General features: G+C 39.1%; 1 protein-coding gene across 1 annotated transcript in view; it reads left to right on the plus strand.

The window, feature by feature from the left end:
* The first annotated feature begins 3,634 nt into the window (after window positions 1-3,634).
* Window positions 3,635-23,463, plus strand: part of LOC119781002 (membrane-associated guanylate kinase, WW and PDZ domain-containing protein 2-like) — a 195,755-nt gene continuing 175,926 nt past the window's right edge. The window contains exon 1 of the mRNA XM_038281288.1: window positions 3,635-4,113. Coding sequence (XP_038137216.1) covers window positions 3,813-4,113 — 301 coding nt within the window. The 5' untranslated portion in view covers window positions 3,635-3,812. The remainder of the gene's footprint in view (window positions 4,114-23,463) is intronic.

Consider the following 23,463-nt stretch of genomic DNA (forward strand, 5'->3'; position numbering starts at 1 on the left):
TTACAAGACATAAAATTGGAGGAAAAACCCAGAACTCACACTTGTTTGAAGGAGGATCATGTTCAGAATGTGCTTCATGTTGCTCCTGTCTGGTCTGAGATAAACACTGTGGAGTTGCATCTTCAGAACCACTTTTTTGGCACTTAATAAAGCTCTCGCTGAAAGTCTGATGCTTTGAATTGGGTTGAATCCCCGGAGAATCAATTAAAATATTCCTGCAAAAGCGGGTACCTTTGTAAAGCTGTTTGAAATGGGTTTCTATTGCCTTAGCTAAGCTGTGCATTCCTGTTGACTTTCCTATATTATCATTAAGCAATCAAGCATTTGAGCAATGCTTAATGTGTAATGAACAAGCCTATGGAAAGTATTTATTTTTCTTAATCATAAACAAATCGTATTCAGCTTCCCCGATTCAACTCTTTTTAGAACCACCTTCACTGTAATTACAGCTGCAGCACTTTTTGAGTATGTGTCTCAGTTTTGCACATAAATACACTTTTTATGCTTTTTTTTCTCATTCTTTGAAAACATATCCTCCTACTTGAGCTCTGGTTCTCTGCAACTCCTCCAAAGCTACTGTTGCAGTAACTAGCATATGGGTGATGCTATAAAAAATGGATTTTTGTCGACCCATTAAATGTAGTTAATAAGTCAGGATATGTGTGATTGGTAAATTAATTCTCTGATGAAACATGTTGTTTTTTGTAAGAACTTGTATAACGTTGTTTAGACGGTTATGTCCCCTTAAATTGCATCTCCCCTAAAAGGTTCCAAACTGAGATTCTAAATCCTTGGAGATGCAGAGCAGCTTAATATGGAAGCTTAATGTTGACTCGTCCGCATTTTAAACATCCTTTCATTGGGATCGAAATCTTCAGAATCAAATAATCCATAACATTAGACATTCATGCACTGCAGCCATAAGGAGAGCAAAGTAAGCAATCTAAATTGTAAATGGACTGTACTTATATAGCGCTTTTTCAAATCAGTTGACTTAACCAAAGCTCTTTAAACCATATTCAGTTATTCACTCACACACTGATGGTTGTAGGCTACATTGTACCCACAGCTGTCCTGGGGCTCGCTGATAGATGCGAGGGTTCCATACTTTGGCACCACTGGGCCCTCTGACCACCATCAGTAGAAAATGTAGGTGAAATGTCTTACCCAAGGACAGAACGACACTGAAAGCCGAGGCCAGGGCTTGAACCGTCAACCCTTCGAATTCAGGGCAAACTCCTACACCTGACGCCAATTTAATTCATTTATGTCTATAGCACCAATTCACAACACATGTCATCTAAAGGCACTTTACAGTTCAACCAGATCATAGAGTCAAATTGATTCAAAGTTTTCTATCTAAGGAAAATGAGATGATCGCATCGACTCATTGTCTCGAATGGAATCCCTCACACCAAGCATGCTTGTAGTGACAGTGGAGAGGAAAAACTCCCTTTTAACAGGAAGAAACCTCCAGCAGAACCAGGCTCAGTGTGAGCGGCCATCTGCAGAGGCCGACTGGGGTTCAAGGAGACAGAAGCAGAGATACAAAAAACAACTGTAAAAGGCGGCCCAGTCCAGGAAACACACAGCCAGGCAGAGGATGGAGAGAGCACATCCAACCAGTCACAGTCAGAGAAACAGGACTACACTGGAAAAAAGGCAGATCTCGAACATCTAGAAACAAAGGTGTTGATGGCAGCAGCACAGCTGATATTTCTCTCCAGGATGGAGTCACAGCCAAACAGGAACAGACCAGATGAAGCTACTATGAGAAAAAGCAGAGAGAGCAGAACGTTAGAGATTGAACTAACAGATTCTGCAGAGTAGGAGAATAGAGATAGAACGATGAAATAGGGGTCCCATCGCCACCCCACAACTAAGCTAAGCCACCCCACAACATCACACTCCCTACACCAAACCCTATTTGATGGAGGATTAAGCAGGTTTTTAATGGGTGCATCACAACAATGCAGTCTTACCACTACTGTGGTACAGTTTGAATTTAAACAGCATTCCTATGGGATATGATTTATTTTCAATGAGCCTTGTTACAACAAATACCAGACATCCCAAGTCTCCTGGAAGTTCTGGGAATCTCCCTAATATAGATAGTTGTTCACGGATGCCCGCGATCGGATAAATTATCCCAGATTTTAGACTATGCCAGGTGGTGTTTTTTTAATGCGAGTGAGATCGGGCAGGCAATATAATAACTTGTGCATCATGTGCGGATTAGAACTACTTCGATTGCGCAAACACAATAAGAGTGGGGTGTGGGGAGGAGGTTGCTTATGAAACCTGTGCAGCGTATCTGTCCAAAGTGATGCTCTGTTCAACCAGCGTTCCAGGCGACTGGTTATTGGAAAGCTGATTGGATCAGCCCAATAAGTTTGGGGTTCCTCTCTGGCAGGCACCACTCAAAGCTGTGCATCCTGTGAAACGGCAGAGGTTGAAAAAACAAAAATATAGGAGTAATTTTACAGCACAATATACTAAAGTATATCCATGTCTAGTGAAGGGGAGGAACAGTGGCGGATCTAGACCAAATGTACCAGGGGGCCAGGAGGGGGCCAGTGTGTTTTCATGGGGGCCCAGAAAAGCATGAAATAATCAGGGCAAGGGATTCAAATATATTAAGAGAGCTGCATGAAGTGAAATTTATTTTCAATTAGGTTCAGTAAAAATTATATTATGAGGTCAATATACATTTATAATTTAGGAATTTTACATATTATTGACTTAATTTAAGTTAAAATTACGGTTTTCAATAAAATTTGAATTAGAACTCAAGAAAAACTGTTAAATTCATCTGTAAAAATTAGAGCATTTTTTAATTTGTTTTTGAATAATTAGCAAAATAGAATTTGTAAAGAAAAAGAATAAAATACATCCAAAAGACCTATCAGTAACCATGTCTGTTCCAGCGCAGATCATCATTGGAATTTGGGAGGCTTTGGGGGATTTTTATTTTTTATTTTTTGGGTGGGGGGTAAGCATAATTTTCCTAAAATGAGTTTTGATAACTTGGGATGTCTGCAATACCCAATTGACTAAATATATATTTGGGGAAACAAAGGGAATTTGTTTGTGTGGAAAATGCATATTTAAGCTGAGCTAGTATGGACCAACTTCCTACTTGCTTTTTTTCTTTTTTCTTTTTTCCAATGGAAATCTGGATTTGGGAAAACCCTTTCTTCTCTCCTCCTACCCAAGCCTCGACATCCGGGTTAGTTGCGTTGGTTGGAGTTTGATGCTGCATTCAAGTGCCAGCGTAACCTGGTATTTTTGTTATTTTAAAGTTGGTATTTCGTCATTTTAACATCATTAATTAATTAAAAGTTCTTAACTCTAAACTTTATGCTCAAATTATAGCAGACAATGATTAAAATATAAATAAACTCAAAGCTATTCAAGAGTAACGGATATTTTTGGATGCATATTTATAATCATTTACAGTAGATTATCTATTAAATGTAAAATAAATAGTTTTTAGTAACATCAGTTCATGGAAGCCTGGAAAAATGTCACCGCTTTGCAATTATCTTGTTTATCTCTAAGATAATTGGACAGCGCGTCGTGTTCTTATCGTCTCTGAGATTTCCGGATGACAGTGAACGCCTCTGAAGTTGAGCAGCTCCGGCCTGATGATCCAGCTGCTGCGCGCTGACATGGAAACAACTGCGCCTTTCCACTGAAGCGCGGCGCATTCCTGCGTGGACCGTGGCACCGCGGGGACGCTAAACGGCCACTGGAAAACTTCTGCTTGTTGTTGTTGTTTTCTTGCACGGCTGCACTCATGTAAACTCACCATGTCTAAGAGCCTGAAGAAGAGGAAGAACCACTGGACCAACAGAGTCCATGAGAGTTTCCTTTGCAGGAATGAGGAGGGGGCGCTGGGGCTGGAGCTGCAGGGCGGCGCGGAGCGCGGACAGTTCCCGGTCATCGGCGCGCTCCTCCCGGGCAGATCCGTCTGCCACAGCGGTAAACTCCTCCCGGAGGACCTGCTGCTGGAAGTCAACGACACTCCCGTGGCTGGATTGACCACCAGGGATGTCCACGCTGTGATCAAACACAGTAGAGACCCAGTTCGGCTCAAGTGTGTCAAACAAGGTGAGGTTTTTATTTTTTTAATTTAATTTATTTCCATTCTTTCTCTCCAACTTTAGGTGAGTCTTTGCTTCCCTTGACAGCTCTCTTATTGTTTCCCCTAAAAACTGTAACTCCTGCAGACTTTTCTCATTTTGCATCATTTCTAGAAAGGAAACTCTTCCCCAGAGGCGTAGCTAGAATTTTCTTATAATGGTGGCCAGGCAGGGGGGGGGCGAAAGCGGATTGGCACCAGAAATTCAGGGTTAATCTACTCTGTTCCAACAGGAAAATTAACAGGAAAAACATCCATATTTTCTAAATAAAGACAAACTGTACTTTCCTACAGCCTTTGCTAACAAATAGACGCATATATTTAAACATCCGTAATTTCTGGATAAAAGGTATTGAGGATAAAACTCAGTTTTACCTACTTGTATCAATAAACATTCTGCATAAATTTGATATTTACAAGCACTGATAACTACATACATTGATTATTTGATAAGTTTTATTTAAATAGTTATTAATCTATGATTTCACTGAAGACTCCCAGATGATTTGCAGAGACACATATTTTTCTCTTTACCCCATAGAACACTAATTCTGAAAAGTATAGAAGCAAATCATTATCATATTTAAAATGAAAACGCATTTTCACAAATGCGTTTTCATTTTAGGAATGTGGCTGCATGACTTACTTACTTACTCATAAATAAACTTAGTAATCAATCATCCTATTTGCATTTTCTTCTTTAAGAATGCACATATAATGCCATAATCAAAGAGAAAACACAGCGGACATTGCTTTTTCGTTTTCGTTGTCTGCCTGCAAACTGTCCATAACTGAAAAGCGATAACGCATTCTGAGCGGCGGGCGTAGCAGAGTGACGTCAGCAGCCGCTCTTCCTCAGGTCCTTGCTGACCAGGCTACCCATCTTGTTCCGTAACAGAAGTAGAGAAGTTGCATTCCACTTATTCCTATTAAAACCTCATTCACTGAAAAATAATAATACCCCTGCATTATAGATTCTGAAAGGCCTTGCATGAAAAAATACAATACTGCACAAAATCAGTGCAATGAGTTCAATGCAATACCTCGGCTCCATTCGTCCCCGCCCCCTCCACAGATGCTCCGCTGCAGGTAGGAGGGCAAAATAGGTTTAGCGCCACCGCAGCACGGGAGGGGAATTACATCCAGGAGCAAATGGATAAAAATAGACCGGAGGAAAAAGAAAAACATGATTCAATACTCTTGCGACGTGTCGATGCATCGGATGGTCGGCTGTTGGATCGATGCATCGGTACAAAACGATCATTATTTACACCCCTAGTAACAAGGTATTTGTGCTTCGTTACTTGACACTGCTGTCCCCCTAGGGAGCATTGGGCTGCCATTGTGTGGCGCCCTGGGACTGTTTTGGGGGTTAAGGGTCTTTGCTCAGGGACCCAGAGTGGCAGTCTGTGGGAGTGGGGCTATAACTCAGACCCTCAGGCATCCAAGCTCGGTGACCTAACCAGTAGTCTTCCCTTAGCTCTCTACTGCACAGATATTTTTATACCTAAAGGAAACATATTCCAGGACATTACAACTTATGTTTTTTGTACTATATACACTCTTTTTATATTGTTTGTTGTATTTTTAACTTTAGTGGCATCTTGCTTTAACTCTTTTTACTCTATATAAGCGACTGGAACCAGAATTTTCCGGAAGGAGTAATCCCAAAGGGATAAATAAAGTTGAGTCTAAGTCTTCAGTTGGTTTTTCCCATTTAAAATTGATGCAAAGGGGCCAAAAATATGCCATGAATATATCCCCCATACTAATGCACCACTACCGGTCTGAACTGCTGATTGGTAAAAGTGTGTAAAGTGAAATCTAGCCGTCTCCGTTCGAGCTTCGCAGCAGACTCCTGCCCTGCGGTGGTCAGCACTCATTGCTTTCCACGCTTTGCTGATTCAGTGTTGGGGATGGACACCACGTCACATAAGCCACTTTGCTGCTGGAACATGCTGTCGTTCCTTCTGCTGGGCCTCTGGGTCCTCCTTACATTCCCCCTTTGCTTTCTGCTTCTTCCTTCTACAGTCTTGCATATTTAAAGTGTAACTTGCCCCTAAATCCACCTTTTGCATATAAAGAAGGCCTATGGGGGGGCTATTTCAAGGTTACCCCCCTTTTTTTTCTATTTTAATGTTTGATTTGGCAGATAATAATAATAATAATACTACTTTGGACTTGTAATGTACTTTATATTTAAACAAATCCCAAAGTGCTACATAGTAAAACAGGTAAGTGCTAAATAAAAAGCCTTACATGGATAGCATGAGAAATAAAAGAAAAGATAAAATAATCAAAGACAATATAAAAAAAAAGGGGAAGCATCCAGAGTCTGCAGCAGTTGTCTCTCTAACTGGTCTTAAATCCTTCTCAGAGTGGCTAAATGGTGGCTGTTGCAGTAAAATTATCCTCAGGAATGAAGTGAAGACAAAGACCAAGATGAATTATTTCACTTTAAAATGCAAAATAACCGGAACAACGGTTATTTCCTCTATTAAAACTACTTTCTTTCATTAAACTAATAAATTTAAACTTTTTAAGTAAAAAAAAAAGCAACACATTCTCTACACTTTATTGCTTTTCTTTGCACAGTATTTAAATAATGAATTTTAGAAAACAGTATAAATAATAAATCTTTGTTTATATTTAATTTTTAAAGGTTATATTTTTACCTAACTAGATCAGAGGTCATGGATTTGGGGACCGCGGTCCGTATTCGGACCCACCTGATTTAAAACATTTATAAATTACCGCCTTTTTTCTGACGGCAGTGTCTAATTTCACTTGCGCCGCTTCTCCTGTTAATACGGTAAAGCCCTGGGGAGCGTCCGGCTCCAGGCTGCACGTGATCCAAATGAGCCAATGAGCTGTCAGTCTGGGTTGCTGCTGCTGCTACTTTTAGACACAGCAGGCAAACCTGTGGCAAGCCGGGCGATGGGAAAGAAGGAGAAGACCATGAGAAAAAGAGAGCAGAGAAAGTGTGGACTGCTGGAAGAACTGAGGTGAACTGGTGAAAGAAAAGTGAAATGGCGTGCTCAAAGATGACCCTGCACATTTAGAGGATGTTTGGCTCAACCTGCTGCTGTGAAGCAGGATTCTCCACCATGAACAGAATCAACAATAAATCTGGATCCAGGCTTAAAATGAGCACCTTGAACCCTTTTTTTTTTTAATTTAAAAATTCAGCGTATAACATTGATGCATAAACAACTGCATTTTATTTCAGTGTTAAATGCTGTTTAAAGTAAGAGATTATAATTAAAAATTTCCCCGGTCCTTTACTTTATTCGGATCCCGCTGATTTTAATTGGTGACCTCCCGCTCTAGAAGAATGAGTTATTGCCAGTATTACTGCTAAATATCTGACTTGGTGCGAGCTGTAAAAGTGCAAGCTGGTTTTTCTCAACTTTTTGCTATACTTTGTGTCCTCATAACACATAACCATGGATACCGCAAAGCTTACTGCTCAAAAATAACCTCAAAATCATCGTTTACAGAAGCCATGTGGAAATATTTAATCTCACAAGCATTATGACCCGAAACCAGCAAAGAAAAAGACAGAATTTATGTTTTTGGCTTCCTAAACTTGTTCATTAGCTGTTTCATATCGTTGGCTGATGTGTTAAATGCCTCCTACTGAATTAAATAATTACTTGTCCATTATTAACCTAGAGTATCACATTTGCCCAAAGGTAGAAGTAAATTAGGCGCTATAAATGTTGCCCGGGGATTTTTACCTTTTTCTTGATGCTCTTAATGCTTTTCAGAAGCGTTTTTAATAACTTTTAAAACTGAGTGTTCAGTCATGAGACAGCAGGTGTGATCTAAGTAATAAAGAACTGAATGCCAGAGTATTGTAAAAGATTCCCATATTTCATGGTCAATTTGGGCAATAACATTTTAAGTCAGAGATGGCTCGATCCAGCCGTGCTCTGATCACTGACGTTTTTAATTCACATGCAGTGTGATGTACGTCTGCAGGAGAGTTACGTTTTGTGTTATCATTGCTGCTACTAATATTTAATTTTTCTTTATTAAATTTTTTTTTTTAACATCTCAAACCATCCTAGATACAATTTGTTTACGCCTGACAAAATGAGACAAAGATGGAGGTTCTCGAAGACTGGAAACAGAGCTCAGGTTCTGAGACCTCCGACCCTGATTGGTTCAAACTGTTCTTGCTGTTAAACACCTACGCCACCCATACAGGCCATTTGAAGGATCTTGAAAATGATCCATTCATGGCGTAAATCCCAGTTTCCTCATGCTTCCTGCAGCCTCCTGACTCATTAAACCTCCACTGCACATCCCCTCCCTCAGTCCTGCCCCTCTGAGGCTCTTTGCTCCGACTACTTTGTATTTTCGTTGCATTTTTCAAAAATGTTTTATTTTTATTTATCTTTTTACAGTGTCCTGTCTGGTGATGTGGCAATAAGAAGAATTGTCTTGATGCCAAAAGGAGCCCAACAGATTTTACTTTCAAAAGTGGAGCAGTACGGCTTTCGCCATAGCTTTATTATAATTTATGCAGGGATTATTACAGATTATATGGAAACTGCAATGTAAGTAGAACAGGAAAGGAAAAACAGGAAATAGGAGAAAAGATGAAAGAAAGAGGAGATAAAAGGGAGACGATGATAAAGTCTTCAGTCTGCTTCATTACATGTAAAGAGATGTAAAAAGGAACAGCACAACCAATGGATATAGTATAAGAGATACAATAAAGTAACACCTTGATACTATAGCTGAAGTATAAGTAGTATTATTTAACCTGACATGTATTCTGTAAAAATGAAAAAAATATCTGAGTAAGTGTTTTTTTTTTTACGTTTTGAGGGGGTTGCACCTTTAGAACTGCTCCACTAGCTTTCATTGCCTGACAGTTTGGTGCCAATTAGCCCCACCCACATCTAAACAAGTGACTGACATTAGAGGACAATCTTTTAGATCCAGATGGATCAGCTCAATAAATGGTCCTCCTAATTGTCAAAATATACTGGTGATATTTTTACGTAAGGGCGTCCTATGTGCCCGCCCCGTTAGCTATATTTTTCTGCGCACGTTCAGGCATATGTCTTTGGTGAGCTACGGGTTCAGACAGTCATTGAAGCTCACCTTTCTCACAGTGGTTCTTTGAAAATAAACTAGGGTCGTACGAGAAGAAATGGCTACGAAGTGCATGAGGGGAAAAGAAAGGCCTCAGAAGAGGCAGATATATCCCAGAATGCTTTGCATGGAGAGCTCTCCTTGCAAAGCATTATGGGATTGCTATGAGAACAGCAACTTTTAAACAGAGCGTGTAAGAGGAGAAATGGGATCGTGCACGCTCTCGGGCTTCTAAAATATTTGCAAAAATCCTCAACAATACCTTTAAACCAGTCTGAAAGTTCGAATGGATTTGAAATAAACTTCATACAAAGAACCAAAACTATTCAGTATAGTAGCATTTAAAACTGTACGGAAGAGGATTAGGGCCACAGGGAAAAAAAAAAAAGTTTACTGATTTTAAAATTTTATTTCAATTTAGTATGGGAAAAAAGTCAGAATTTTGACTTTTTTCTTAGAATTCGGACTTTTTTCCTCAGAATTCGGACTTTAATCTCAGAATTCGGACTTTAAAATCAGAATTTTGGATTTTAATGTAGATGGGCACCATGAAGGAAGAGATGTGGAGCACTCAGCTTCCCTGACAAAGATGTGAGTTGTTTGAGGTGGCCAGTGACACATTGGTGGAAAATGACAGAATTAGGCAACTTTTTACGTGTCCGAGGGGTTCCCTCATTAATGGAGGAGCAGAAGGTCATTAAAACAAGAGAGCTAGTCTCTAAAACAGACATGACTATGGCTTGATGCTAACATGTTTGTTAGCTGTCAGAATTCTGAAAAAAAATCAGAATTCTGAGATTAAAGTCAGAATTCTGAGATTAAAGTCAGAATTCTGAGAAAAAATTCAGAATTCTGAGAAAAAAGTCAGAATTCTGAGATTAAAGTCAGAATTCTGAGATTAAAGTCAGAATTCTGAGAAAAAAGTCAGAATTCTGAGAAAAAAGTCAGAATTCTGAGATTAAAGTCAGAATTCTGAGATTAAAGTCAGAATTCTGAGATTAAAGTCAGAATTCTGAGATTAAAGTCTGAATTCTGAGATTAAAGTCTGAATTCTGAGATTAAAGTCTGAATTCTGAGATTAAAGTCTGAATTCTGAGATTAAAGTCTGAATTCTGAGATTAAAGTCTGAATTCTGAGATTAAAGTCTGAATTCTGAGATTAAAGTCTGAATTCTGAGATTAAAGTCCGAATTCTGAGAATTCTCCCATACTAAACTAAAATAAAATTTAAAAATCATTTTATTTTTTATTTTTTTCCAGTGGCCCTAATCCTCCGTAAAACTGCACATACTATACAGCAAAATAAAACCCAAAGAGAAAAAAAGAATCGCAATAAAATCCAAATAAGTGTAAATAGAAAATATCCGCTCTCTATCGGACCAAGGGAGGATAGATTCATGCAGTCATGATAAATTCTGATCAACTTGCTTCAGTTACTCTGAATAGTAATTTGCAGTGTTTTCCTGTTATGCTGAGATGTTTGCACATTATTACCGATTCTATTTCAACTCTTGCAAATCTTGCAAGAACTCAGCTTTAATTCTCCTTAAGTTGATAATCTGGAAAATTAATCTTTTTCTAAAGGAGCATTTAGTACTTTGGGGTAAATCTATAAAAGCTGAGTATTGCTATGCTGTCTCTCGTTGCGCTTTTCTTCTGTTTTTTTTTTTCGAAATTAATTTGGTAATCTACTGATCTAAAGCAGAAAAGGATTATTTTGATTAAAAGTCCATAAATGGGGTGTAAAAAAAAAGTCGGGTTCCGGTAAGTTCCTTTTCTCCATCTGAAACAGACTTTGCAGAAGAATCTTGAAGGAGGCTGTCATAGTCAATAATTCCAAGGAGTAGAATTTTTATTGAATTATCATGAAACTGCACCGCGTTTTCGGTTTAACCTTCGTGTAATTCTTTGCAGAGCGGGAACCGAAGTGTGCAATACCCATAATCCAATTTACGCTGCACTGGGTGCTAGAAATTAGATTTGGAGGGATGTTGTCTGAATATCGGAGGAAATCTGTTTGTTGTTTTTTCTCCATTATGGCGGTGGTACAGAAAAATAAACACCATAAAGGATGACTGAGTTTCACCCAGGCTGGGTTTTGAATCCACTGCGTAAAGGGGAAGACCTGGTAAATTTGGGTTTTCCACAGATTCCTGATTCTCCCCCTCATGTAACTCTGGAATGGCCGACATTAACCTGGACGTGAGGTTAAGCTGTGACTTTGATCTCAGCTGCTGATGATACTTGCATTGTGTGCTGCAGCCAGGAGCATCTGAGGGATCTCATTTTGGGGCGAAAATCTTTCAAAGCCCTCTAAGAGGTTTTGGATCAGAGTGTCAGCTTGTGTGGGTGTTTAGATTTATTTAAAATGCAGCCGAAGCCCATATCAAATGTTTTCCTTCCATAAAATAGTTGCATATTCCAACAGCTACAGAAGTAAGATGTTCTCCTGCATCTCTGCTGATGTTCATTTGTCAGGCTGTTAAGTACATCCAGTAAACATGATAAGAGAGAAAAAGTAGTAACCATAAAGCTTCTTGTAAAAATGAAAGTTTCTCATCCCAGCTTGGATGCAGTGACTCCTTTTTATTTTTTCTGAAAAATGTCTTTAGCTATTTGCAGCTTAACTAGGTTTTGTAACAATCATCATAGAACTTTGTAATCAATTCTGGATGCATATTTTTCACTCGTCTTCTGCGAACCAATGGAATTCATTTAGATTGGTTGCTTAATCCGACAATTAATCGGATTAAGCATGATTAATAAAAAATCATTGTCTGGTAATTTAGTAATCAATGAATCTTTAACTGGAATATAGAGACTCTAAAACATGCATTTAGCTGACAGAGCGACCCACCTTGAGCAGCAATTATAACAAAATACTAAAAAAAATCTATACACATTTTGCACTTAAGATAAGAAAACTTTTTCTGCTGTCAATATGCCTTATCAAGAACTCAAGTGGAAAAGTTTTTAGTATTCCCTGGTTTAATTTAGTAAAAAGTCTTCTTTAAGGCACCTTTTGCTATCCGATTATTAATTAGTACAAAGATTTGAGGTTGTTTACTGTGTAACCAAACCACCTGGGAAAATAACACTTAAAAAAAAGCACTTAAAACCCAAGATATGCCCAATATTCTTGGGATAACAAGACAATTTTTTCGTTATTATGAAAAAACTGTTTGATTTTTCTGGATTCCCAGTCCATCCATGCCTGTGGTGCCCATAGTTTTTCAGTCAAGGTACCACAGTACTGGATTATTTACAGAAGAACACATAGTCTGCCATGACTTTTACTTCTAAATCCTCTCACGTTGGTGTGGTATTGAAAGATGTAATCAGTTTTAACACACACCAATCATCTCGTTATGACGGCGGTTTATGCTATGTTTAGATAATGAGAAAATTAACTAGTTTTCTCAAGAAAACCACAGTGATAAATTATCATACACAGGGTTCCCGCAGGTGCTTAAAAAGTCTTAAAAAGCATTGAATTCTTCAAAATAAGATTAAGGCCTTAATTGGTTTTAAAATGTCTTAAATCAGTCTTTCGTAGGTCTTAATTTTTAAAAGATCATAAATAGGATTATTTTTATTACGATTTATTTTTGTAATCTAAATAAAACATTAAAATTGACAATTTTTTCTTTTTATAAAAAAAAAAAAAAAAAAATGGCTCGCCATTATTGGTTCCGTCCCGATAGCGAAACCAATAAAAGCGTTGTTGCGGCCGGGACATTTGGGAGATGCACCATTAACTTTTTGTTTGGAAAATATGAGCAAGTGTAAATGTAACCAAAATTGTCTCCAGCCAAGAGTTTTCTCCATGGCTAAAACCAGGGAACATACATGAGGCTCAGTGGATTTTGTGCAAGAAGCGATTCAAGCTCGGAACGATGGGAATTAAGGCAGTGGAGTCACACGGGAAGCACGAAACACAAAGCGTCAAAATGGAGTTACCGAGAAACAGCCGGTATTTCTCAGTTTTGTTCCACCCTTTTCTCTGCAACGCCTCCACTTATCACCAAATCAAACATGCTAAGAAAACCATACAAAGAAAAATAGCTGCAAAAAGACTTAGCACTGGTTATGTTGTGGCTTTAAAACTGATTTGTTTTGTTCCCTGATAAAAGCTTTTCAAAATTTGAAACATTAGTGCAGTGGTTTATGTTGAAATAAACCTTTGGGTTAAGTTGTCGCAAGCAGGTTTTTCTTGTTTCTTGTGAATTTGGTCTTAAATTTTTATTTCAACTGGCATTAAAAAGTCTTGCCTTATGCTGTAGGAACCCTGCATACTGTCATGCTTTCTGAAAATAGGTTCTGAATAATCTAATCTTTTAAAGTAAATCCTTAATATTTCACTTAAAGTCCGTTTGCATTAAAATTATAACGGATGACATGAAAGGAATATTCCACCGATCAATTTTTCTCCTGATGATGCCTCCATTCTTCCCAGGTTTTCACAAACCAACCAGCACGACAGTAAAGACCGGCACAGCATGCTACAGAATAAAAAAAAAGGAAGTCTTTTATAACATGGAACATCTTTTTTTCCCTTGAGTAATCTTTGACATAAAATTTTTTTATAAAAAAACCTCATTGGCAATTAAAAATGCAGCTACTAAAACATCAGATAAAGACGTTTCTGTTCCATTCCAAATACTGTACGTTTTTCCTCAATCGTCTAAAAAATGTCCCTGTTTTTTAATAAATGTTTTATTATTATAATTCAGCTGTGGATTAACGCAGCCAGCTGTGGAGGCTGTCGCCGCATCTTTGAGCAGTACTCCACTGAGAAGCTCTCAGCGTTGCCGCTCTCTGCTGTATGGCTCAGACCCATGTCTCCATTGAAGCTTCTCGCTAAGTGGTGTTAGAGTGCAGCAGGTAAGAGCAGACGTTTCCAGGTTGGCCGAAGGCAATCGGTGTGCTTGCTGGATGCCCACTCAGTGTTTGGCAGGAGTTGGGAGAAAGTCATTACAGCTGCCTGAGCAGCGGTAGCCAGGAATGGCAGCACCTCTTGAGTTTTAAAAGCCTGTTTTCCAGCTAACTGACAGCCTTCCTGGTCACTGCTCTGTACTTGGCGTTCTCTGTGGAATATATTTGGGAAGAAAATGTTGCCACAAAAGTAGATAACAACAAATTTGTTCTCAAAGCAAAGACAATGATGGAGCAGAAAGTCCTTTAGTGTCATTGCCACTATCTAATAGTAATGGAACGGCCATGTTTTTAGATCCATGCATCCTCTGACCAGATCCCCTTCTTCTTGAATAAAGGGATCCTACAGCTTGATGCTGCTACACCCATGCGTTACCTTTGGGTTTGTGTATTTAGGTTGTACAAGGCTCTTTATCTTGGTAGATTTTTCCAACAAGGCTGTGCAGATCCTGGATTCATTCAGTTAGCATTGGCCTCCTGTGTGTTTTTTCTAAAAGAATGATGTTCTGGCCTGACCTGTTGGATTGCCATGTCATGGAAGGCCAGCACCTTTGTTGTAACCTGACTCTGCCAGATGGATTTTCTCCGCATATCCATCTGGAAAACTTCCGTTGAAGTAATTTTGGGAAGGGGCAAAAATACTGGTTAGCTGATTGGCCTATATTGGTGATAGACGGGCCAAATAAACCAACCAGATCAACGAATCATATGACGTACTAACAGAGCGACGACGAAAACACAACCACAAGCCAGGCTACTCTTGCCGAAACCAGTCGGGAAAAGAGCAAAAACATCCGATAAAACTTGCTCGATAGCCACGCTAACAATAGTTTCATCGACCGAAGCCACCATGTTCTCTAGACTGAACTGTCGCGCTTCTCGTTGCGTCACACCTCAACCCGCCTCAAAGCCAATGCTGATTGGACGTTCGTTTGGTGAACGGCTCCAAATGTTCTTTAACGGAGAGTGTCCAGACTGATCTGCGAGTGAAACCTTGAAAGCTCGCAAGATCAGGATGGTCTCACGAGGCTACCTGTGTTGTGCTGCGTCTAGGAATTAAACGATTGGATTAATCGTCATTAAACGCTTACTGAAATAATCACCAACTAATTTATTAATCCATTATTTGTTAACTGGAGTGTAGAAACTCTAAAACTTGCTTTAGCTTTAATAGTTTTATGTAGGAGTTGAAGCCATCTACTCAATCTGGGTTGGAGTTATTCAGCACAGAAATTTTATTGAAGCTTTGGATGAACTTGCATTCATTAATGTTAAGCATTTGTTAGAATATTCCTTAAAGAAATGTGTTAGAAGATGGCATTTTAGAAATAAACCAAATCTAATTTAGAAACGACAAAGAGCTGAACATCATCAACAATGCTGATTACGAACGAAATTTATCGATTGTAAAATATGATATAAAGCATAACTATAAAAGGACCAAGAACAGAACCCTGTGGAACTCCATGCTTAAAGTCGTAGGGAAGCTGCTGTTCCACCCGTTGAATTTCCGAACTCTTTCGAGTGGTGCCCGACTTTACACAAGTGAATAAAGTGATTGTGATTGGTTGATTATCAAGGGGCGGGATTGTTGTGGCGGAATGTTCGCAAGCAAGTTTGGTTGTGGCCGGTGTCTTGGAAGCATCTTGCTAACCAGTTAGCAAGTTAGTGGTAGTAGGTTCCCAATGTGAAATTCCATTGGGACCAAGTAGCACTAAATTGGTGACTTAGAAACTACGCTGTCAAGGAACGCTATGGACAGAGGAAACATGCAAGAGGAGGAGAGTTTAGTGTCGGAGGTCGTGGATGAGTCTCCTCCATCATTTTTTATTTAGAGGAGGAAAGCGGGGACGAAGATGTTGTGGAAGAGGACGCCAGGGCGGCAGAAGCTTGGTTTGGTGTAGAAGGCTTCCAGCCGTACATGTTTGAGCCCTTGCCTCGCAACGCTGCCAGTTCTGTTAGCTCTACGCCTGCTGAAGACACAGACGTCCATCCCCGTGAACACTGGGACGCAACTCAATGGGAAAGGAAAGGATTCTCATTTCAACCGTTGCGTATTTTAGCTGCGACATATGAATCAAGATGCTATGACCGAAAAAAAATTGATTGACAGATGACCATTGATATATGATTGGACAAATTTAGGTGTTCAGGCTGACGTAGAATTAACTGGCCTGAATAAAATAAAAAAAAAAACCCCACAGATTTTAAAAATAGAAATTTTCTGACTTTTGGGACAATATGGTCTGATAAAGAGTACATTTATATACATGTTTAAGTCAGAATGATTTGAAAATTGAATATGACTTCCCTATAACTTTAAAAGATGGACGAAACCTCATTTCTGATCAGTAAATGTTTTGTTTTTTTTGCTTTTGAGGAAGATGTTGAATGACTGGTTTCTATACAAGTGTAACTTTCTTTATTTAGCACATTTTTCTATAAAAATAAACTGGATGTATCTTCTTGAGCCTGAGCTTGAGTGCACAGCCAGCTTTATAAATGTGCACCCCAGGCTTTCCACTCTCTAGCTGATACTCTGCTGAGCAACTATGATTATGTTGCAGCACAAGTGTTTTGGTATGACTCACAGCCTGATACAGTCACTTGCACTAATAGAATTTACTTACAGCAATGAAAAACATGCCCTCGGTCAGTTTTGTGCCTCATTTGAGCAAAATATTGTCCTTGTTTGAATTTGGTTAAAACGGAAACACTCAGCTGGTAAAATAAATCTCTGCTCACGATGGTCTGATTGAGCAAATGTTCTTTAGTTAAATATATACATAATTGTTTCATATATATTTTTTTATATTTCCTTGCTTGCTGTGGTTGTGTACATCTCAAAGACTACTAGTTCATTATTTGGCATAATGGAGAGTCAAATCTCCAATAGAAATCACTGTGTTGAAGCAGCTCAGTTTAAGCTCAGATGAAGTTGTTCATGAGACCAGACTCTTCACCATGACAACAAGGCACATGACACGCTGGGAGGGGGGGGGGACAGTGGTGTTTAATAACGTGTGTCCAAGTAATGCCTTGATTGATGTGGGTGATGATGGGTTCGGACCGGCCATTTGAAACATGGGACGGGGTAATCCCTGAAAAGTTGTGTGGAGTTTGACACACGTGCTGCTGTCGGCAGTTGCAGTAATGATTCCTGCAGTCAGACTCATCTGTCATCTTGTCGTGGTCCCACCGAGGGTGTAAAGTTGCACCATCGAGTGCAACTCGCAGTGTTACACAGACGAAGACACACAAAGAGGCTGTCCTCAGGTGTGTGTTTGCGTGTTGGTGTGTTTGCATCCCTGGAGCCATCGTTCCACTTACCACATCCTGTTCAATCATGCTTGACAGAGATTTGGTGGTTGTCTCTCCACCAGGCTGACCTCTGGGGACAGGTATGCACATACAGTACCCACCAGCTTGCACACATGGAACAGTTTTTCTTCTCTTGTCAACATCAACCAGCTGTTTTAGCAGAGCTGAAGTCTACAGCAGACTAAGCTGTCAGAGGTTGTAAACTTTTCTCGGCATGTTGCAGACATTTTACACTGTTTGTCCATCTTTATATCTCACTGATTAAAGTAGATCCTTATGATGATGAAAACATTTTCTACATTTCCATTAAAAGTTATATGAAAATGGACTAAAATCTTAGGCTTGTTTAAACTCAGAAACCAAGTCGTCTGTGTGTGGCGCAGTGAAAGTAAAGATGCCCCTTCCCCAGACACTCTGCTGCACCTCTCCCAAATTGTAAATGACTGCAGACAGGAGGCCTCTGATTGGTCAAATCTACATCCGCTCTACACTATGCGTATTTCATGTTTGGAACCCTACTGGCTTGTTTGGTTTGCATGACCGCCATTGTGGAAAACGACTTGTGAAGTTGGACCAACTAGAAGAGCGAGGTGTCCTTTTCCACCTGGATCCCCGCTCTTTTTCACCCTCATATCCCTCCGTTGTCACACAAACATGCTGCTTGTGTTTTTTCACTTCTTCACCGCCTCGGCCGTATCTAGACCTACAGCTAGTTCGTGATTGTCCTCCTTTAGACTTAAACAGACTCGTTCGTTCAGTTCAGTACGTTCAAGACATTTCCATTTCTAAAGTGCAGCAGTAATAAAATGTAAACATGGCAATATGATTTACAGTTTCCAACATTCAGCGCTTTTTAAAAAATATTTTTTTTTAAACCCCATTTTATACAACATTCAGCAGTCTAATTGCAATGGGGAAGAAGCTGTTCTGGAATCTGCAGGACCTGCATCGGATGCTTCGAAGCATAAGGGAGAACAGTCCATGGTGGGGTTGTATAGGGTCTAGGCGTTTGCAAAACAATCGTCATGACTAGGGATGCGCCCCTCACGCCTTAAAACTGAATATCGGACATCGGCCACCCCACCGATATTTAACCCGATATTTGATCAGCTTCTGAGTTTCTAAAGTCTAAAAAAAAAAAAAAAAAAAAACTCAAAAACTTCTTTTTTACAAACTTAAAAACTTCTAAAGACGAGGGAAAAAATATTGATACATTAAAATATCCCAATATCTTCATATGCTGATATATTGCCATTTAAAAACACCATATCAATCTCTTTTACTAATGAAATATTGCTATATGTCATCGTTATGCTACGAAATCCCCCGAAAATTCACGACATTTTGCCATATTTTTATATGTTGATATATTGACGCGGTATCGATCTATTTTACTAACAAAATCTCACAATAATTTGCAAAATATCACAAGAGTTTGTAACAGAACTATGAAATTTCACAAGATTTTGAAAGTAAAATAGATCGATACCGCGTTTTTAAAAATGTATTTGATATCAGCATATGAAAATATATTTGAGTATATTATTTTTCAAAGTGTCAGAAATGGATAACAAAACTGCTATTTTCAATGACTACTTATTTTTTCCAGCTTTAACATCAGTATTGATATCGGTTATCGGCTACATGAGTTTTAAAATATCGGCATATCGGATATCGGCCAAAATCCCAATATCGTGCATCCCTAGTCATGACGATGCATCGCAATTCTAATTGTTGTGATCTACTGCATCGATTCTTGACGCGAAGTATCGATTCTTAATTTAAAAAAAGGAATAAATAAAACACATAAACGGTTGGTGCACATCCGCCAAAAACAAGTGGAATACAGCTTCCAGTTAGCAGATGTCGCTGCGGATGTGTTGATGCCCGCTGCTTTGTGTCACAAGCATTTCAGTCAGAGGGATACTTCGATGAGTCATTCATAAACAAAACATGGAGGAGACAGAGAAAATTGGCCCGGCTCCATCACATTTCAAGCCAGATGTTTGGGTGTATTTTGGCTTTAAAAACAAAGAAGGTAAAAACGGATTTGATATGATGCACGTAATTTGAATTTAAAAAGGGGGAAATGTCATACATTTACATTTTTTCATTTAAGTGGTTTAAAGGACCACTGAGGCCATGTAAACAGCACTGATTATCCTTATTTTGTATTTCAAGTTTTATAAATCCTAAGCACTTTTTGTCAGTGTGTCCACTCCAGTTATAGTAATAGTTGTGTCCAGTATTTGTTTTCATGGCAACACCTCCAAAAGTTGTTTCAATAAATACAACTATGTATGAATTCAGTTGCTTTCAGTTATGTATCAATTGAAGACACAATCCAGATCACACCCAGCCAGTCAGCCACTGGTAATGGCTGTATTTATTCTAACCGTGTTCAGTGAAAATATTGCGATGCATCGCAATATTTTAAGTATCATGATGCATCGTGATAGAATGGCATTGTGGCATGTGAACCTTAATTCTAATCGAATCGGGACTTCTTTGGCAATTCCCACCCCTAATAGGCTCATAATAATGTTACGGGCCCGGGACATGCAGCGCTGCGATGAAATGTCTTTTAAGGAGGGAAGAGGAGCCCCCATGATCCTCTCTGCTGTTCTCACCTTCTTCCAGTCTGAGGCGCTGCAGCCTCCACATCACACAGTGAGACAGCTGGTCAGAACGCTCTCTGTGGTGCTTCTGGAGAAGGTGATGAGAATGGGTAAGGGCGGGTGGGCTCTCCTCATCCTCTGCAGGAAGTTCATGCGCTTCTGATCCCTTTTCACCAATGAGGTGACGTTTACAGTCCAGGTGAGGGTTTCTATGATGTGCACACCCAGGAAGTTGGTGCTGTTGACCACCTCTAAAGCTGAGCTGTTGATGACCAGTGGAGCGTGGTTAGGCCGGTTCTTCCTGAAGTCAATGATCTCCTATCTGATGGTAGCTGTAGTTGAAAAGTACAATATTTCATGATTAAAGGGTGCATAAGTCAGCTACTGCAGTATTTCAACCTTGACCAATAAACTCAGTATGCTCAGTTTTGAGCATAACAGGATGCAAAGAAGAAACATTAGTCAGAGCATTGAGTTTGAAAGGTGCATTTTATGCCTACACAAAAAACACCAAAAAGCATTTGATCATCATAAAATGAGCTATTTCCACTTTATTTTTTCTCATTCAGTCTTTGCATAAAAAAAAGTATTTTTGGTAAAACGTATGCATCCATTTCTTGATACCAGAAAACTATTAAAGCTGACATTCGTAATGTTTCCGGGTCATTTTTGCAGTAAGAGTCTGAGTTTTAATGAATACTAGCAAAACCTTTAAGGTTGAGCTCGTACAGTTTCCTGTTAGCAGATTTTTTGACACTTAAGCGGTCGGAGCAACTCTTATTCTATTTTGAGATTTAGACAGTGACAGACTCTTTCATATCATGCTCCATATGCAGGTAATGTTGCGCTGACTGTCGCTATTTAGGCCATTTGTTGAACAAGAACACTTGTTTGCCATCCAGCCTCCTTCCTAGCTGTCAGATCTTAGTAATCGCTTTACTTCAGAAATAAGTTGCCTGCTCTCACATAAGCAACAAATCCCTGCCGTCAAAATTATTTACATGAGGGTTTGTTATTTAACATGCTGGTAGATTCTGAACCAGCTGTGGTGAGCCTGTTTTACCTTCTTTTTTTTTTTTGGTGAAGATCGTCAACTTAAATGGCCTCCAGCTCCTTGTGGTATGAATAAAAATGAGCTGTAAATGGAGTTTTTAGAGGGAAGGCATTGGTGAAGGTGAAATTGGTCGCCTTGCTTGCAGGCAGAAGGGAAAATGAGCTATACACCCGACAGTAGTTTTTGCTGACTCACCAGAAAGGCAAAGATCAATATGTTGTGACTGAAACTGTAGGATCGGTGTCTTTCTTTACTCGCCTTTTATCAAGCAGAACATTTTCATTTTAAGTGTTTAAATCTGATTAGGTGTCAAAATGTTCATGTTTAGATTGTGCATTTTTTGTTCTGTAAAATGTTTGGAAACCGAAAAAAATAGGCTTTTAAACGAGGCCTGCAACGATCGCACACATACATACATGTTACGTTAACATGGTTACACAAAATTTAATTCATTGACACATTATTTTAAGTATGGCTGAAACGATTAATCAGATTAATCAAGATTAATCTTTTGATCAACTAATCATCAGCTAATAAAGTAATCGATGGATCGTAAACTGGAGTGTAGAGACTGTAAAACATGCTTTTAGCTGACAGAGCAACTCAATTATAGCAGTAATTCTACCACAATAGAAAAAAAATATATAAACATTTTGCATTTAAGATTAAAAAAAAAATTCTGTTAATATGCTCTATCCAGAACTCCTCAAATGGAAAGGTTTTAGTTTTAGCTGGTTTAATTTCAGAAAATATTTTCCATTAAAGATAAAGATCTTCTTTTGCTATCAGATTAATAATCATTTCATTTTAATTGATTTGCAAAATAATCATTAGTTGCAGCCCTAATTTAAATAAGCTTGAATATTACTGCGCCCTTATATTTTCATTTGGTGGTAGGCCCTTTGTTTCACATGCAGTTCACCATGGTGGCTGCAGAGGGCAGTACAGCTTCCGCATGCCTGGTGAACCTTGCCCACCCCTTCCCAGGGTTTATTGCGATATATAGCCATAATGGTTGAAAGAAGAGCACGACAAGTTCCCTTTTTTTGACACAAAGTTCACTTTGGAAAAAAAATATCTATATATATAAATAATAATTTTTTTTTTTTTTCGTAAGAATGTAGCTGTGTAAACCTGAAATACCTGCTTGGTATTTTTTACACTACCCTTGAAAAACCGATCCATGCCGAGACCGGTCCGAGCTCGGATCAGTTATCCAGGCCGAGCTCGGTTCTGACGACCGTTTACACATCACGCTATCTCTGTTCCTCGCCTCCTAGTGACGATCTGCGGTATTACTGCCAGTATTGAAGGAGGAAATCAAGCAGTTGGTGGCGGTAATGCACCAAAAGTTGTTTGCCAACCGCCATAAAACACAAGAAGAAGATTTCTATTGTTACTTATAGTTGTTGTTCTTCCGTTTTGTGTTAGTTGGCAAGCAACTTCCGGAGGGGCATTACCGCCAACTACTGGAATGGAGTGTGAATCGCGATGTGCAGCCAGACGGAGATGACGCGTTCTGCTCATGCGCCCTTGTTATCAGAGAACCGAGCCAGGGAAAAACCGAGCCGAGCCCACCTCTGGAACTGTTCTAGTTAGCTCGGTTCGGTTGTGTCTAGCTCGGTTCACTTCAGTTTGCTTTCCATTTACACACGATAAGCCATCGCAGTTACTGAGCTCGGACTGGTCTCGGCACGGTTTTTCAAGGGTAGTGTAAATGGGGTATGTGTGTTTGTAATTGCATTGTTGTAAAACGACATGCTGACTGGTGATCTAGTCGTCCCAAAATCCCAGTGCCTTTCACCACCGCGTGAAGGAAGCTACGGAAATAACTCATCAGATGAGATCCAAAGATTGTTTGAATAATTTTGCTTATTCGTTAGCAATGCATCGAGTTATAGTTCAGATTTATTTATTGAATTTAAGTTTATATAAACTCTTTAATAAAGCATAGTGGTAATAGGAGGTAATTGAGGTACATTCACGGGTATATAGACCAGAACAGGTGTTGAAATATTTGTACAAACAATCAGTGTTTATCAGTTTTAATGGCAGAAAATGAGGATTAAGATCATAAATAAATCATCATAACCAATCAACCAAGTAAATTATTGCAAAACAAATCCACTATTACAATTGTTACATAAATCCTCAATCTCATCCTTCCATATGCCTAAAAGGACCCCATTTATATATAAAAAAACAATACACATAAGTAGAAACACCATAGAAATATCGAACAATGATAATGTTCCTTCTTATACAGCCTAATCTGTTATAGTC

This window comes from Cyprinodon tularosa, unplaced genomic scaffold, assembly GCF_016077235.1.
Source record: "Cyprinodon tularosa strain WSP-4 unplaced genomic scaffold, ASM1607723v1 ctg17, whole genome shotgun sequence".
Classification (NCBI taxonomy): domain Eukaryota; kingdom Metazoa; phylum Chordata; class Actinopteri; order Cyprinodontiformes; family Cyprinodontidae; genus Cyprinodon; species Cyprinodon tularosa.